At 52.5% G+C, this 17,996-nt stretch overlaps 1 protein-coding gene across 1 annotated transcript; it reads left to right on the forward strand.

Annotated features, from left to right (window-relative positions):
• Positions 1–286: 286 nt before the first annotated feature.
• TBC1D24 (TBC1 domain family, member 24) lies at positions 287–5,086 on the forward strand. The gene is made up of 9 exons (XM_006873965.1): positions 287–1,251; positions 1,786–1,803; positions 2,196–2,354; positions 2,683–2,746; positions 3,376–3,471; positions 3,743–3,971; positions 4,155–4,317; positions 4,798–4,885; positions 5,006–5,086. The coding sequence occupies exons 1-9, from the start codon at positions 287–289 to the stop codon at positions 5,084–5,086; spliced, it is 1,863 nt and encodes a 620-aa protein (XP_006874027.1).
• Positions 5,087–17,996: the final 12,910 nt, after the last annotated feature.

Consider the following 17,996-nt stretch of genomic DNA (forward strand, 5'->3'; position numbering starts at 1 on the left):
ACTAGGAAGAAAGGCCTGGCGATACACTTCTGAAGTTAGCCCTGAGAGCTCTGTGGGCCTCAGTAGTAGACTGTGTTACCTCATACTGGAAGAAGAGCCCCGCGGCTCAGACACTCGTGCAATAACAAATGTCCTTTCTTCGTTCTTGCAGGGCATAGGATGGCAGACAGGGCAGCAGAAAGCTCCCGGAGAGGCAGCTGCAGGACCTAGCCGTGCTTTGGCCCCCTCCAGAGGGAGGGCAGACGCCCCCCACGCCAGCAGGCAGCACTGGACGCTACCCCTAACTATGGACTCCCTCGGGTACAACTGCTTTGTGGACCAAGAGAAAATGGACGCAGCCATCCAGGACCTGGGTCCAAAGGAGCTGAGCTGCATGGAGCTGTCCGAACTGAAGCAGCTGGCACGCCAGGGCTACTGGGCACGCAGCCACGCCCTGCGGGGTAAGGTGTATCAGCGGCTGATCCGAGACATCCCGTGCCGCACAGTCACCCCCGATGCCAGCGTCTACAGCGACATCGTGGGCAAGATTGTGGGCAAGCATAGCAGTAGCAGCTTGCCCCTGCCCGAGTTCGTGGACGACACGCAGGTGCCCAGCTACTGCCTGAATGCGCGGGGTGAGGGCGCCGTGCGCAAGATCCTGCTGTGCATCGCCAACCAGTTTCCCGACATCTCCTTCTGCCCCGCGCTGCCGGCTGTGGTGGCGTTCCTGCTTCATTATAGCCTGGACGAGGCCGAGTGCTTTGAGAAGGCCTGCCGCATCCTGGCCTGCAACGAGCCGGGCCGCAAGCTCATGGACCAGAGCTTCCTGGCCTTCGAGTCCTCCTGTATGACCTTCGGGGACCTAGTGAACAAGTACTGCCAGGCGGCCCACAAGCTTATGGTGGCCACGTCCGAGGACGTTCTGCAGGTCTACGCAGACTGGCAGCGCTGGCTCTTTGGCGAGCTACCCCTCAGCTACTTTGCCCGCGTCTTCGACGTCTTCCTGGTGGAGGGCTACAAGGTACTGTACCGGGTGGCCCTGGCCATCCTCAAGTTCTTCCACAAGGGGCGGGCCGGGCAGCCCCCCGAGTCCGACAATGTGAAACAGGACATCCGGGCGTTCGTCAAGGACATCGCTAAGACCGTGTCTCCCGAGAAGCTGCTGGAGAAGGCGTTCGCCATCCGGCTCTTCTCCCGGAAGGAGATCCAGCTGCTACAGCTGGCTAACGAGAAGGCGCTCAAGCGGAAGGGCATCACTGTCAAGCAGAAGAGGTAGTGGCCAGGTGCCGGGGGTGCGGCTGGGCACTAGGGGCCCGAAGTCAGGGGCTGGGTGTTTGGCCTGGAATAAGGGTGCGGGGTGTGGCCCCGTGTTAAGGTGCTGGATGCAAGGCCCGTGAAGGACAGGGTCTGTGCTGTTGTGAGCTGGTCCTACACCTCTTGACCTGTCCCCCTCCCCGTCCATCTACTTGCCTACCCATGCATGGAACAAGACACCTAGCTAAGTGTCTTCCCGGAGGCTGGCTACCAGCCACTGAGGGGCTAAGAAGCATGTGGCGCAGATGGACGCCTCTTCAGGCCCCGTCCTCAGGTCCCCAGGCCAGGGGTCAGAGGCCAGCAGTGTGGGCTCGCTTCGGGCAACCCTGGACGTCACACTAGTCTGTGTGGCATTTGGGAGCAGGCCTAGGCAGTGTACCAAGAGTCTTGGCAGAGTCACTCGTGGTGGACAGATCCCCTCTGTGGGCACGTGTGAGGTGTGGGTCCACTAACTGCTGTGTGTCTGTTTTCTCTCTCCTTCCTGTCTGTCAGTCTGTCACTTTCTAAAAGGTAGGTCTGAGAGCCTCCAGCTGGCATCCTCTCTGCTCCTTGCTGGGCTTCCGCGGGGCTGCCTCTGAGCCTGCCTGCCGGTCGGGTGCTTACTGTCTGTCTGTCTGTCTGTCGGCTTGACTGCCTCCAGGGTGTTGGCTGTGGGTGCTTGGCTGACCCCCAAGCCTTGTCTGATTGTCTGTTTCTTAGAGAAGAGGCACTCTGTCCCATCCAGATGGGTGGGGTGGGAGACACCCCCTGGGTGAGCAGCAGCACCCCATCTCTTCTTGGCACCCCTTGAGAATCAGGTGCCAGACCTGGGTGTGCTGGGAAGATCCTTACGTCTCCGCTCAAGTTGGGGTAAGGGGGCGTGGGGCATCGGGGGCGTGGTCTGAGCCGTGCCGCTCTCCCAGGCAGTTTGTGCATCTGGCTGTCCACGCGGACAACTTCCACTCGGAGATTGTCAGTGTCAAAGAGATGCGGGACATCTGGTCGTGGGTCCCTGAGCGTTTCGCCCTCTGCCAGCCTCTCCTGCTCTTCTCGTCACTGCAGCATGGCTACAGCCTGACCAGGTGACACCCGGGGACCCAGGGGAGGTGCACAGTGAGGTGCTGTTCCAGCCCCCCGGGGTCTGGTATCGTCCAGCCTCATCTCCCACCCCCAGACGTAGCATCCCCTCCATGGCGTGGGGCTCCCTCCGGCTCCTGCTTCCTCACAGTGCTGGCATGGCTGTGTCTCTCCTCCCAGCCCTGGGCACCATGGCCCGGGGCTCCTACCACTGCCCACAGGAAGCTCAGTCCCCAGGCCTCTGCACCTGACAGCCCCAGGTCCTCAGTTGGGGTGGTCCAGGAGATGCGGGAACCCTATAGTTAGGCTGTCCCGTGTGGTCTCTGCTCACAGGTTCTATTTCCAGTGTGAAGGCCACGAGCCCACCCTCTTGCTCATCAAGACCACACAGAAGGAGGTGAGGAGAGATGTGGGGTATACACCTCATGCTCCGGGTCGGGTTTTTTAACCCCCACTTCTGCCCCTGAGTCCCCCGGAGCTTCCTGACTCCGGGGTCCTGGCTCCCTACTCTACTCATAACCCCTACAAGCCTCTAACCCGTGGTCCTCAGCCGTCTGCGGTGGACCTCACGAGGAGGTCAGAAGTCAGGCCAAGCACCTGCTTGCTCTAGATCATCGTGGTTCAACAGTGGGGCTGACAGCCCCCCTCCCCGCCCTGGCGCACCCGCCGCCCCGAGTCGGGCGTCTTGCTCCAGGCACAGAGCTTCAGCCTGAGTGTACCCCTGGGGTCAACGCCTGAGACCAGAGTGTCCACACCGGCAAGTGGGGCCACACTCGAGGTCCAAGAAGGGAAATGGAGGCATCCAAACTGTGTCAGGTGTTGGTGGGATGGGGGAACCGAGACAGCATCCCCAGCCCCTGGCTGCCACCCCCTCCCAATAGCTGGTGGGAGACAAGACTCTGTGGTTCTTTGGATTGAGGTGACCATGTTGCCCCCAGACTTGAATCTTCCCTGCGCCATTGTCCACTTGAGCCAGAGTGGACACCTGCAGACTACAGTGCCTCACCTGGGCCTGTCCCCCCACAGGTTTGTGGGGCCTATCTGTCAACAGATTGGAGTGAGAGGAATAAGTTCGGGGGCAAGCTGGGCTTCTTCGGGACTGGGGAGTGCTTCGTGTTCCGGGTGAGTAGGATTTGGCCTGGTCAGGCTGAGCAGGGTCCCTGGTGAGGCCAGCGGCCACCCCAGACCCCAAGGGCCCCTGACCCGTGGCCTGGGCTCCCACTGGAAGCTGCTTTTCCCTAAGAGGACTCCAGTCATGGCTATGTGGGTGGTGTGTGTCCACCATAGTGCTCGCTTCTACAGGATGATCCCGCTTCTGAGTTTGGTCAGAGGACCACAAAACCCTGGGGCAGGTGGCCGCACTCAGCTGAAACTCCTGCCCCTCCCCCCACAGCTGCAGCCTGAGGTCCAGCGCTACGAGTGGGTGGTCATTAAGCACCCAGAACTGACCAAGGCATCCCTGATGCCCTCAGAGACCAGCATCATCCCCGCCCTGGCCAGCCAGCCCGTCTCCACTGACCCCGCTGACCGCCTCTCACCCTTCTTGGCAGCGAGGCACTTCAACCTGCCCTCCAAAACTGAGTCCATGTTCATGGCCGGGGGCAATGATTGCCTCATTATAGGTGGGCTGCTCCACAACCAGGCTCGGGGGGAGGGGAAGGGGGGTGCAGACTTGAGGCTGGGAGTGGGGCAGCTGGCGGGGGGTCACTGAGAGACTGGTGGATGCCCAGGAAGACAGCCGTGGGGACAAGTCCCTGGCTGCTGCGATAGGAGCTGCCCTAACCCAGTGGGTGGCCTGCCTGCAGGTGGCGGGGGTGGCCAGGCCCTCTTCATCGATGGAGACCTGAACCGGGGCAGGACTGGCCACTGCGACACGTTTAACAACCAGGCACTCTGCTCTGAAAACTTCCTCATCTCGGCCATCGAGGTGTGGGGCTTCCAGGACCCCGACTTCCAGACCTCTGGCCAGTGACTGGAGCCCGCACCCACGGTGACTGAGCGTCTGAGCCGGGGGAGGGCCGGCTGAGACAACCAGTGGAGAACCCCCATGCTTGGGCAGGATGGGTGGGCAGGGTTGACGTGCAGGGTCTCAGCTGTTCCCTGAGCTCACCTTCCCCTGTCTGGGCTCCAAGGGATAGCTGGTCCACCCCTACAGGATCCCCCCTGGGCCCAGGTTTTAGGGAGGTCCTGGCTCATTTCCCTACGTGCTCAGGGCTTGGTTGGCAGTTCCCGAGGCAGAGTTGGGCCTGCCGCTGTGTGAGCCATTGGTTCCCCTGCTGGTGCTCTTTAGCATGGCACTCAGACACAGGCTCAGGATCCCCGGCCCGCCCACCCAGGGCTGCTTGTTGGTCAGCTGTGAGGCTGGCTAAGGGAGGACAGGCCTCGAGAGAGCACTGAGGGATGGCCAGGGTGGGATGGAGGGAGACCTGTGTCCTCTTGTTTCCACAGCACCCAGGACTGCAGGGACTCCACCACCCAGGAAGCCCTCTTCCACGCTGTCCACCCACAGCGGCTCCCCCAGCTCTGTGTCCCCCTGGTGTGACAGGACCCCAGGGCCCACCCAGTCCCCTCCCAGGCATGTATGTCTCAGTGTTGTCCAGAACCTGCCCACCGGCTCCAGGTGGAGACAGCCCTTCTGTGTTCTCACATGTCATAGCTGCCCCACCTCCGGCCTGGCGGGCACCAAGTGGACACGAGCAGTAAGAACTTCGGAGAACGGCCCTTCCCATTCCCGTGACCCCTCAGCTGGTCCTGAGGGACTGGCACTGTGGGCAAGAGGGGCATGCTAAGGCCCGGCAAACCCGATGGCCTGTGGAGGACCTGAGAGCCGGCACCTGCACCTTCCCGGACTCCTGCTCAGTCCTCCGACCCCAGCGTCCCCCAAAGCGGGGTTGCACGTGTGCAGGGCAGCCAGGAAATGTGTCGGAACTCAGTTGCCCCATCTGTAAAATGGGGCAGTTTCCAGCCCTGCCCTCCTCACAGGGAGGCAGAGGGGAGAGGGGACGGTGCTGAGAGGGAGTGTCCTGCCCCCCTCCCAAGAATGGCCATAGCCCCCTTCCCTGAGCCCCCAGCACTTGCCTGTACTGCCAAGTTTGATGTGCATTAAATATGGTCTTGCTGTGTGGACTCGGGAACTCCCAATCTGCTCTCCCTGCCTCACCCCCCACCCCCGGAGCCTGCACGGGAGGGCCAGCAGGTATCTTCTCCCCACCAGACATGGCAAACCCACAAAAGGGCCTCTGGGAGCTACGGAAATTACTCCTCAGCACAGGGCTAGGCCTCTGACCACAGATGACCTGAAATGGCCCTTCTGGTGTGACCACCCCAAAGAGACCCTGCTCAGGAGTCCCGGCCAGGGAGTCTGAGCTCAGCTTAGTCAAATCATGAACCTCCTATGGTATGTGCTTGTAAAATGATTCATTTCTTGGAATTGAATATCATCGTCCGCATTTCTCTACTGACCCAAAAGCTCTGTGTGGTGAGGGTGTTTTCTATTCTGACATTGTCCATGTCCTTGTCCATTGTTAATGTGGTTGTTGGGTGCCGCTAAATCAAGGCTGACCCATAGCAGCCTCGTGTAACAGTGGACTTGCCCCAGAGTGTTTCGTAGGCTGTTGTCTTCACAGAGGGAGCCCTGGTGGTGCAGGGCTTAAGTGCTCGGCTGCAAACTGAAAGGTCAGTGGTTGGAACCCACCAGCCCCAGCCCGTGGGAGGAGAAAGGTGAGGCAGTCTGCTTTTGTCAGTGGTCAGCTGGGAAAGCCACTCTCCCCTGGCCTGTAGTCGCTATGATCAGAATCAATGATTATCTTTTTGAGGGGAGGGCAGAGATGGTAACTTGCAGTTTTTTAGTCAGAAACAAATATAAAACTTGAAATGGATTTGAGGTAAATTGTGCCAAAAGCAGATTTTCTTTATGTGGCTAAACAAAGTTCAGAAAGCAAGATGCAATCCCAGAAAATGTTCCTGGCATAGGGTCTGCAGCCCCCAACATCGGAGCATCTGGATAACACGCCTGTTTTGCAAAAGTGCAACTGGAAGTACTTAGTGTCGACCCCGTAGAACTCACTTGAACTGTGGCACGCTGGCAGCTCTAAATAAAACTGCTTTCAAAAGGTATTGCCCCGAAGTTCCCTCGTGGGACCAACTCCATGTGAGTTTACATGTGTAGAAGGGCTTAGCTGTAACCAGAATGAGTCACGTGCAGCATCTTACTTGATCAATTTTCAAAACTAAGGTTTCAAGACAAGGACCCTAAAATAAGGCAGCCAGCCTGAAACAATGAAGTCCTAATTACTATCTGTGCACGTATTTTGACAGTACGGGAACACCTTTTGCAGATAGTGAGAAAGAAAAGGCAAACAATTTTGTACAAGAGATTGAATGTATGCTGTAGTAGCTTCACTTGACTGTCGTTTGTACAAACCGTCATCAACATCCGTTTCTCTGATCCCTTCATCAACCTCTTCATCCCATCCTTTCTCACCCCGTGACAAAGTTCTGCACTAATAAAGCCATCGCCATTCTTACCAAACAGAATGCTTCTCTAGTTTCTCCGCCCTCTGTGTCTTCCCTTTTTCTTGCCATCACTGTCAGAAATTCTGGGAAGTGAATTAGACCATTACCATCAGTATCTCTTCATTAATCACGTCCTGTCTCCAGCCGAGCAGTGGTGTGACTGGGCATTTGCAGCCTGGCTGTCCCACTCTGTGGGATGGTTCTACTCTGTCACCTGGGTCACTCCGAATCCACTCAATGCCAAACACCTTTTTTTCCCTTACATGTAGAATTCAGCAACCCTGATGACGTTCTTCAAGTTGTCCAACCACCCTCACCCTTCTCTTCAGAGTGGTCCCTCCCTCCCTCACGTAAACTCAGTGCCCCCAAGAGTCCTGTCTATCCTTTCAAGTTGCTGTGGTCAAGCTAGTGGTGAACCTTGTCCTTCCATGTACTCTTTCCCCAGTGGCTTGAGCTGGTAAGATGATCACACCCAAGAAAATCACCAAGCTACAACGTAATTAACTCCGACTTTATTCAGATTTCCCTCGTTTTTTCACCAACGTCCTTTTTCTGTTCCAAAAACAGATTTCGTTTTTACAGATACTTCCTTTTCTACATTTGTATTACGTCTAGAGCGTCCTCACAGTCACAAGGCTAGTTGGTGGTGGTGGGCGGTGCCTTTGAGTGGCTCCGGCTCAACAGAATGGAACACTCTCCGGTCCTACAGCATTGTCCCATCCTAAGGTTTGAGTCCATGGCGGCAGCCACTGTGTCAGACTATCTCATTAAGGGTCTTCCTCTTTATCGCTGACCCTGTACTTTACCAAGTGTGCTGTTTTCCTTCCTGGTTATATGTCCAAAGACTGTGTGATGATGTCCCACCACCTTCTTTTCTGAGGAGCCTCCCTGCTGTACTTCCTAGACAGATGTGCGCATTCTTCTGTGATGCCTTCTCATCAGTACCATAACTGAAAGGCAACAGTTGGTCAGTTTTCCTTAGTCATTGTCCAGATAAAATTAGCTGGGTTTTTTAAAATCTGCCAGTAGCTAAGCAGTCAGACAACCATGTCAAATTTGAATGCTCGTATTGTTGCTATTCGTTGGGCCTAGGGATATGATTCTTGCTTCAGGTGCAAGAAGTTCCAGGTTCAAATCTGGCTGAGTCCGAGTTGGTTCCATTTGGAGTCCTGGTGTGGCACTGTAAGATAAGCTCTAGACCTCAAGGTTGGTTTGAACTGCAAACTTGGCCGTTCAAACTCACCAGCTATTCCTCGGAAGCCCTACACAGGGTCACTGTGAGTCAGAAACAACGTCACATCCTGACAACGCTCTTCCTTAGGCCTAAATTCCTCAGTGGCCCCTTTGTGTGGCAACGTCACCAAAGGAAACAGTGCCGAGCAATCTTCCTGGGTAACCCCTCACCCAAACATCTGTGTTAGAAAAGCTCATGGGGGGGGGGCATTGTTAAAAGCGTCGGCTGGTGTTAAAGGAACATCAGAAGTGCTCGAGAAGCGGGGTCCAAGGTCGTTAGAGCTATTGCTGGAGACGAAATGCCTCCCCCAAGTGCAGACTCACTCACCCTCACAGACCCTATGGAATATGGAGTCTTTGGGCTTTTCCAATGGTGATGCAAAAAAGAAAAACAAAAAAGCTTATACGCTATTGCCCAAAGTGGGATAGGGGGACATTCTGTGAGTGGTTTAGGATTTTTAACTGTGAGACATGGTCATTGGCTTTGAAAACGGATGCACTGGGCTGACACAGTGGCCCATCTAAGTGAATGTAAAAATAAAAAGTTACCAGGGCCATGTGGAAATCCACCAACATGTAGTGACCATACAAGGAACATCACGTTTGGCCAAGTAGAAGGCCACCAGGAACCAGGGAAAGCCCCAGGTGGTGGATGAACCCAGTAGCTGCAGGAATGAACTCCCAATAGTGGCTGGGGCCTGAAAACACATGAGTGGGCATCTGTGGTACAACTATTGGTCTATTCCTGTCTGGGGGAAAAAAGAGTGATGACAATGGAAGAAGTTTGGAAAGAATTTGTCCAAAGAACTGATGGACCTGTAAACATCAGTATCCACGACCCTGAGACCAGAAGAAGGAGATGGTGCCCTGCCGCCACTACTGGACAAAGAGCTAAACTGAGCCAATGGCAGGTGCAAAGGCCCTGAGGCAGTGTGGTGCCATGAATTATTTATGATGCCTCTGCTAGCCATAGTCCCCCACTCTGTGATGTGCCATGAATCCTGTGTGCCTGTGGGTATGGTCTCATCTTGGAGAGAGTAGTCTGCCATGCTAATGAGGCAGGATTGCTTAGATGGGACTGAAGTCACCACCCTTAGCAGCCTTTTTCAGGTCAGCCTTTTATCTCAGGAGAGAGAAGTGGGTACCTGGCAGCCCCTGGTCCCTGTGCTGAGACCCTCCTAGACCTAGGAGATAGTGGGAGAGAACCGGAACACCAGAGACAGTAACGCAGGGAGCAGCAGTAGACATTGCAGCCAAGGCAGTTGAACCAGGAAACCAGCAAAAATACAAAATATGGCATGGTGGGCTCTCTAGCCCCCAGAACAAGAAAGCCAGGTGCCTTCAGGCAGGTGGCTTGCTGGCAGAGTGGGGTACCTCCAGGCACTTGGCAGAGTTTTATAAAAGAGCTTTGTAGCACTTGGTATGCTCGCAGGCATGGCTGAGAAGAGGTTGTCCTGCGTCATTTCTGATCCCACAGCGCTGTAAGCTGATAAACCTCACAGTCACGCATCTCTGTGGCCATGGCCAGGAATTGTGTACCCAGCAGAGAAATAGGGCAGTGGAGGGCTGGCTGGTGTCAGAGTTGGTCAAAGGTTGGAGGGAGGAGCGTTGGGCTGAAGTTGATGGGAATTCTTTTTTTTTTTTTTAATGCTTTATTGTGAATTATATGATCGTTTACATGGGAGGACATCAGCGTCACATTGATCCCATTGTATATCGTTTTCTTGCCATGGTTACAATCCATTGCATGCATCATCCATCAACCAAAGGGTATACCCTGCTAGCCTGCCCCCATCCCCCACCCCCGTCCGCACACCGCCCCCTCTCCCTCTCTGGGTCCAAAGTCTCCAGCCGCTCCATCTCTCCACGTCATCGTCTCTGCCTCCATTCCTGGTATCACTGCTTCTCCGGGTAGGGTTCTGTTCTCCACTTTTCTCCTTTGATGGTCCTAGAAACCTCTGCTCCTTGACTGCAAGGTTAATCACTTCCCTACCTTTGCCCCCAAACATCTACCTTTATATTTCCAGCCCTTACAATCAGTCCTGATAACAATTATTTGCTATTGTATCACAAAAGACCTATCTGCATCTCCTTTCATCAGCCCTGACTAGGCAGAATGGATACTGCTCAGTGGAGAGTCTACCTTCCTCCACGCCCTCTGGATCTAGGTCACTTCTTGCCTCTGTAGCCCCCCCATTCTGGGTAGCCAGTGTCCAAGTTACCCATCCCTGTCCTTTCCGTGTCCGGAGGAGGTGGGAATGATCCTTGCTGTGAAGATCTGTTCCCTCTTTTGAGCTACTACTTCCATAGGCGTGTGTCAAGCTCATCAAATTGTATCAGATTCCTCTTTTTTCCCCTCTTCTTTTTTCTGTCTGAGCTCTGATCAGTCATTGAAGCCAGGTCAAGTGGGTATTATCTGTAAGTGTGGTGTACTTATTATGCATATGCCCTCTCTTCTTACCAGCTGGACACTTCACTCTCCACTCTAGTCTTCTGTGGTTATGTCGCTGACTCTGAGTCCAAGAGTCCCCTGGACTTGTCACACTGCTGGCCGCCAACCAGGCCTCCATCCGGGTTCACAGGGGTCTATTGAGCGTTGTAGGGCTTAGCTCGCAGCTTCATTGCAGTTTTTTCCTCACCTGCATGGGGATTCTTGAGCCCACTCATCAAGTCACAGGCAGTGAATGGTGTAGGCACAGCTCTGCCTGCTGTGGCTTTTCATTGCAGAGCCTGGATGTGCTCAAGGATGTCTGAGTACCAGATGGGAAAGACAAACAGAAACATGTTTAAAATCCAACATCAAAAATGGCTCTCCTAAGAGCAAACTCATGATTCTCATTCAAAACTGGAATCTTCTATCTGGAAGTTTCCATAAACCAATGTGAATATCTTTTCCAACACCTTGGGTTTTAGGTGTTTATATCTGCATAACATTTTTGAAATGGGGCAGTGGTTTTTCTGGGAGCCCCATGCAGATGGCCCAGTCTCTCCCAGTTCCTCCCAGGGTGTTCTGGCCCGGCCCGGCTCTTCCTTTTTGCCACTGCTGCAGGCCATTGCTGGGCCTCCCTGGAAACTGCTGCTGGCCACGTGGGTGGAACTGCTGCCTCTCAAGACAAACGAGTGTCCCTGTAAACACCATGCTGCTGGGAGGCCCACGGCCCAGCTGCGCATCTCTGCACCAGCTCGGAACAAGGGCGGCTGCCTCAGGGTCTTGGACTTTGTAGGATCCTTTTCCCAGCTCCCCTGTTTCCTCCTCCCTGTTAGCTGTGGTGCCTTTTAGAGTGAAGACATCCCCTTAGGGCCCAAAGGTGCAATGTCCCTGCTAGGAACTGCAGACAGTGCCCCACTGTGAGGCTGGATCAGTGTAGACGTGCCAAACCCCTGCATAGACGGGCCTGAGTTGCTGACAGCTATTCCCCCGGAGCACTGGGTGTCCCCTGAGCTCACATGGGGGGATGTTTCTGGAACCCACACTTGGGCCCCACCAGCACTCGTTGCAGTAATTGCTTCCTTTAACTGTCTGTGCTTTGGAGCTTTTTGTGGTTGGCATTGTTGAGTGCCATCAAGTCGATTCCAATTTATATTGATCCGGTACAGGGTTTCTGAGGAGCTGCTAGTGGCTTGAACCGCCAACTTTGCAATGAACAGCCCAGTACTTATCCTACAAACTCACACCAGATCTCCACGGTCAATGCTGTTGTTGTTGTTGTTAAGTGGCGTGGATGTAGCAGGCTATCACTGAGTAAAATCGGTGCCTTGGGGAGGTGGGGATGGCCTGACTGGAAGGTGGGCCCAGGGCTGTGACTTCCTGGTGTCTCAGAGTCCTGGTCAGTGAGGAGGTGTCAGTACCTGCCTCTCCCACACCTGCAACCCCTGCTTCCAGCCTGAAGGTGGGAATCCCCTGGTGCCCCACCTCTAGCCTCCCATGAAAGTGTTTTGTTGATTTCGTTGTTTTGTTTTTGAAGTTTTTACTTGACTTGGGTAGAACTTTACAAAGCAAAATAGCCTTCCACTCCACAATTGATACACATTTTGATTCAAGACTTGGTTACAATCCCCACAATGTAACATCATTCCTCCCGCTTCCTCCCTGTGTTTGCCCTTTCCAAGCATCCTCCCTTCCTGCCCCTTCCTGCCTTCTGAGCTTCCTCCCTGCACAAATGCTGCCCTTTTGATGTCCTGTGGGCTGCTGGTTCTAAGGAGTGTGATTGGTCACCTTTGAGACCTGTCTGTCATTTGGCTGAAAGTTCAGTCACGAGCGTGAGTTCAGTTCCAGGCCTGAAGGTGACTTCGGGTCATAGTCTCAGGGATTTTGCTGGTCTGTATCTGGCCAGTAAGTCTGGTCTTCTTTATGATTTGGATTTTGTTTCACTCCACACCCTCCTATTATGGTCCCTTTTAGAGGAGTGGGCAATGGGAGGCGGGCACCATCTAGTTCTTCCCGTCTCAGGCTCTTGGCTTGTTTTTAGAAAGGTAAAATCTTCACCTGTTGCTGTTGTTGAGTGTCGTGAAGTCGGTTCCAAGTCACAGCAACTCTGTACAAGGTTCCCAAGGAACAGCTGGAAGGTTTGAACCCCTGGCCTTGTGGTTAGCAGTCCACTGCTTATACTATAGCACAACAACAGGACCCTAAAATAGTCACCTAGTAATAGGCACAATGGGGCGTCCTCTTCCCTGACTCCTCCCCAGAGGCCACCGTTAGCATCACCTTTGGCATGGGCAGAGAAGTTCTGCGGTGGCGCTAGCAGTTAAGTGCTCACCTACTAACCAAACAGTAGACAGTTTGGCTCCACCCAGAGGCGCCTCGAAAAACAAGCCTGACAATTCAGAAAGGTCAGAGCCTCGCAATCCCAGGGAGCAGTTCTACTCTGCAAACACAGGGTCACCGGGAACCAGCACCCCCACTGCTTGAGTATCAAATAGCCCACAGCACAAAGCACGTAACTGCTTCTCTCCAAACACAGGCGGGGCGGGGTACAGACCCTCACATCTTTCAGACCCCTCAGATCAAAAAGCCCCACCCCCCAGCCCTTCCCTCCCACCTATACCATGGCATCTCATAACCAGCTTGGAGTTTGATTGGCATGGCCCCTCCAAGGCCTATAAATGCAGAATGAATGAATGAGGGTCTGAGGCTGATGGCCTACTGCTGTGCCTTCGGGGTGCTGACCCAGCCAGATGGGGACTCTGGAGTGAGATGCATCCTGCGCCCACCAGAGAACTTGCTCCCTGAATCAAACCTTGACACTTCCTGCCATCCATCAGTCTCTATCATTTCCCAAGCCACACAGCGCTCCCTGGTGGTAAGGACCAGCCCTGCACCTCTGGCCCGCTCCACTGGGTTCCTGGGAGTCAGGCCCACCAGATCCTTGGGCATCAATCAACCTTCCAAGATTAGGGTCAGCAACAAGGGTTGAGAATGGCTTTTAACTGCCATTCACAATCCCAAGGAGTTTCAGGAGACAGCCAGGTGCCAGAGATGGACTTCAGATCCCACTTAACCCTGTTTTCACTCTTAAATTCCTTTGTTGGTGTTTGGTGCCACTGAGCTGGTTCCAACTCACAGTGACACTGTGCACAACAGAGCAACACTTTGTCAGGACCTGCGGCAGCCTCACAATTGTTACGCTTGAGCCCATTGCTGCCGCCACGGTGCTAATCCATCTCCGTGGGGGTCTTCCTCTTTTTCTCTGGCCCTCCACTTTACCAAGCATGATGTTCTTCTCCAGGGACTGGTCCCTCCTGATCACATGGCTGAAGTATGAGAGACCAAGTCTCCCCCTCCTGACTTCTAAGGAGCATTCTGGCTGCACTTCTTCCAACACAGATTTGTTTGTTCTTCTGGAAGCCCATGGCACTTTCAATATTCTCCTCCAACATCGCAACTCAAAAATGCGTCAATTCTTTTACAGTCTTCCTTATTCATAGTCCAACTTTCACAGGCATCTGAGTCTATTAAAAATACCATGGCTTGGGTCAGGCGCACCTTTGATATCTTTGCTCTAGAACACTTTAAAGAGGTTTTGTGCAGCAGATTTGCCTAATGCAATATGTCGTTTGATTTCTTGACTGCTGCTTCCATGAGTGTTGATTATGGATCCAAGCAAAGTCTTTTCTCCATTTATCGTAATGTTATTTATTGATCTAGAGATGAGGATTTTTGTTTTCTTTACATTGAAGTGCAATTCATACCGAAGGTTGTAGTCTTTGATCTTCATCAGTATTTTAAATCCTCCTTGCTTTCAGCAAGCATGGTTGTATCATCTGCAAATGACAGGTTGTTAATGAGTCTTCCTCCAATCCTGATGCCACATCCTTCTTCATGTAATTCAGCTTCTCAGATGATTTGCTCAGCATACAGATAGAATAAGCATGGAGAAAGGATGCAACGCTGGTGCACATCTTTCCTGATTTTAAACCATTCATTGTCCCCTTGTTCTGTTTGAATGACTACATCTTGGTCTATGTACAGGTTTCCCATGAGTGTTCTGGAATATCCATTCTACACAATATTATCCTTAGCTTGTCATGATCTGCACAATTGAAAGGCTTTGCATGGTCAATAAAACACAAGTAAACATCTTTCTAGTATACTCTGCTTTCAGCCAAGATCCATCCGATGCCAGCAATGATATCTCTAGTTCCACTTCCTCTTCTAAATCCTGTTGGAGTTTCTGGCAGTCCCTGTTGATGTACCGTTGCGGCAGATTTTGAATTATCTTCAGCAAAATTTTACTTGTATGTCACATGAAAGAAAAAGTCAAACTTCCATCCTGTCTTCTAAGGAGAATTCTGGCTGTACTTCTTCCAAGGCAGTTTTGTTTGTTCTTTGGGAAGTCCATGGTACTTTTAATAGTCTGTCCAACACCGTAACTCAAATGTATCAATTCTTCTATGATCTTCCTAGTCACCTTTCAACGTTTGCATGCATAAGAGGGGATTGAAAATACCATGGCTTGAGTCAGGCACACCATCTCACACTGATTTCTGAATTCCTTTGAGTCACCTCTCTTTGGAATGGGCACAAATAAGGTTCTCTTCCAATGTGTTGGCCAGGTAGCTGTCTTACAAATTGCCCAGCATAGGTGAGTGAGCACCTCCGGTGCTGTGTCCGTTTCTTGAAAGATTTCAGTTTGTATTCCACCAATTCCTGGAGCCTTGTTTTCTCCAACACCTTCCGTGTTACTTGAACTCCTTCCTTCAGTACCATTGGTTCTTGGTTGAACATTGTGAGAAATAGTTGTTGGGGGGATCCATCTTCAGAATCAAGGACATTTTAGGGGTAGCAGGTTGGCATGGCAAAGGGGAACTCTGAGAAGAGGAAGAGAGGAGTTTGACCTACTAGACTCTTTTTAAAATAAGAATACACCCATCAAGGAAGTAGGGGAATTTCATGGGGAGGGGCTGAAACTAACTTTAAATGAGAATGCTCCCTGTACAGACTAGTAGGAAAGATTGTCAATTCCAAAGGACCCAGTAAAGGGGAAATGGAGGAGGGGCTTTTTCTGAGCAAGGTTAATTCAGCTTCTTTGTCAAATGACCATGCAGCACCTCTGCCCGTGTTATAGGGCTGGGCACCTGATTTTGCAAAATTGAATAAAGAAAACGTCACTCTCACTAAAATGACTGCAGATTGGATTACTTGAGTGTTTGTCAGTAGAGACGACGTTTCCCACAACATTGACCTTTTTTTTTTGGTTGATTCATGCCCATGGAATCCTTCACCATTATAAGTCAGGGCGTGAATTATTTCCTCAGTTCTTTCCGGTTGAGAAATGCTGAACGTGTTCTTCCCTTTTGGTTTTCTGACTCCAGGTCTTTGCACATTTCATTATAATACTTGTCTTCTCCAGCTGCCCTTGGAAATTTTCAGCTCTTTGACTTCCTCTTTTCATCCATTCACTTTAGCATCTGTGCACTGGAGAGCAAGATTCTTTTTATCATGTTAAAAACGCTTGGTGGCTTAGTGGTCAGCAGTTCAAATCCACCAAATGGTGGGTTAGGCCTTGGACTATTAACCACAAGGTCAGCAGTTCACAATCCACCAATAGGAGAAAGATGAGGCTTTCTGCTCCTGTAAAGATTGACAGTCCAGAAACCCTATACAGGGTCGCTATGAGTCAGACAGCACACAACACATCACGTTAGGGGCCCTGGTGATACAGTGGGAACCTCAAGGTTGTCAGTGCAAATCTACCAACTGCTGTTCTGGAAAAATGTCTGAGTGATGAGACAATCTGCAGCCCCATGGAGGGGTCGGTCCAACTCTGCCCTGTGGGGTGGCTAGGAAGGGAAATTGACTCTAGGGCAGCCAGTTTCCGTTTTTGTTGTTGTTGGTTTGGAGCTTCCCAGAGCTCTTTCCTGGAAATCTCCACCCATTCAGTGACAGGCCAGCGACTCGTGACTCTGTGATTTCATACCACAGGGGAAGTGGGGTGGCTAGGTCCCTAGCCACCTGCCCCCACCGCCATCCCACACTCCTGGACAGTGTGCACAGCCCGAGGAATACCGTGCCCACTCCAGGACCCTGCGTGTGGCTGGGAAGTCTGAGCGATGACAACTCGTGCCCTTGGAGCCTCTTTAGCTAGTGACCAGATGGGCTGTCCTCAGCCTGGAATATGAGTTTCAGTTCCACTGATCCTGCATCCATGACCTTGAACAAGACTCTTGAGGAACTTCCTGCGCTGGTTCCTCGTTTGCAAGTTGACAGTGAGAATGGCATCTTCCCCACAGGGTCACCTGAGTCACCACACAGGCACATAGTAGGGGCTCAGGGCACGTGGAGGAAGAGAATTGGGGCTCTCACAGGCAAGGCCAGAGGGCTTCATGGAGAAGGTGGTTTCTGAGTAGTTTTTAAAGCCTGAGTTGTCCTTGTAAAGTGCCATCGAGTTGATTCTGATTCATAGCGATCTTGTATAGGGTTCCCAAAGCTGCAGATCTTTGCAGGAGCAAAAAGCCTCATCCTTATTCTGTGGAACAGCTGGTGGTCTTGAACCGACAACCTTGTGGTTTGTACACTCGCTTTAAAGAGTGCGTAGCAATAGAGCTAACTTGAGGACGAAAGCGGAATTAGTGATGAAGGAGCACGTGCTCAAGGCTATGGGCCAGAAAAGATGGATGTGCAATGGGAGAAGACCTCCGAGGGCAACTTGGGGGGATTTCTTGAGGGAAGTGACTGGTCAGACTGGTCACTTATAAGGAAGCCAGAGGCTTCAAGAGAAGAATGTCTTGGTAGAGAGAGGACCTAGGGCAGAAAGTAAGGAACAGAGGGGCCGGATGTGTGTGTGTGTTTGAAATTGAGGAAGAGGAGGAGTGACACGGAAGACTGCGTGCTGGGGCACCCTGGGTTAAGAATGGAAAACACCAAGATGTCTGGGTTCTGCAGGAGAGCGAACCAGCCAGCCTTCAGAGGCACTGGAACACAGCAACAAGGAGCGAGTGTGCGCCTTGGGAAATGGCCGCAAGACTTGCCCAGGGCCGAGCTGCCACCAACCTTCAATGTGTAAAAAAACGGGTGTCTGAGAAGAGCCAAGGAAGGTCTGCCTTCACACCCACCCTCAGTTCGGGGAGATTTACTTCAAGTGGCTCTATCTAGCAATTATTAAGTGTCAGTGAGCTGGTTCCAACTCTTAGTGACCCAGGATAGAGTTTCTGAGGCTGGAAATCTTTCTCCTCCCATGGAGTTGCTGGTGAGCTTGAACTGCCAACCTGTGATTCCCAGTCCAGTTCTTATCCTACAGAGCCACCGTGCAATTGTGTTGTTAACTGCCATTAAGTCAGTTCCCACTCACAGCCACCTGTGACATTGCGGTCCAGTGTGTTATCCTGCAGTGCCACACCAAGACTGCACAATTGTTGTCGTTGTTAAGTGCCGCCCAGTCGGTTCCGACCCACAGCGA

This window comes from Chrysochloris asiatica, unplaced genomic scaffold (genome assembly GCF_000296735.1).
Source record: "Chrysochloris asiatica unplaced genomic scaffold, ChrAsi1.0 scaffold00257, whole genome shotgun sequence".
Lineage (NCBI taxonomy): Eukaryota > Metazoa > Chordata > Mammalia > Afrosoricida > Chrysochloridae > Chrysochloris > Chrysochloris asiatica.

Bases quoted from the DNA above. Each gene is read 5' to 3' on its own strand.
- TBC1D24 (XM_006873965.1), top strand. From the start codon at position 287: ATGGACTCCCTCGGGTACAACTGCTTTGTGGACCAAGAGAAAATGGAC. The intron at 4,318-4,797 runs GTGACTGGAGCC...TTGTTTCCACAG, and splicing joins GACTTCCAGACCTCTGGCCA to CACCCAGGACTGCAGGGACT. The intron at 4,886-5,005 runs GTGTGACAGGAC...CACATGTCATAG, and splicing joins CCCAGCTCTGTGTCCCCCTG to CTGCCCCACCTCCGGCCTGG.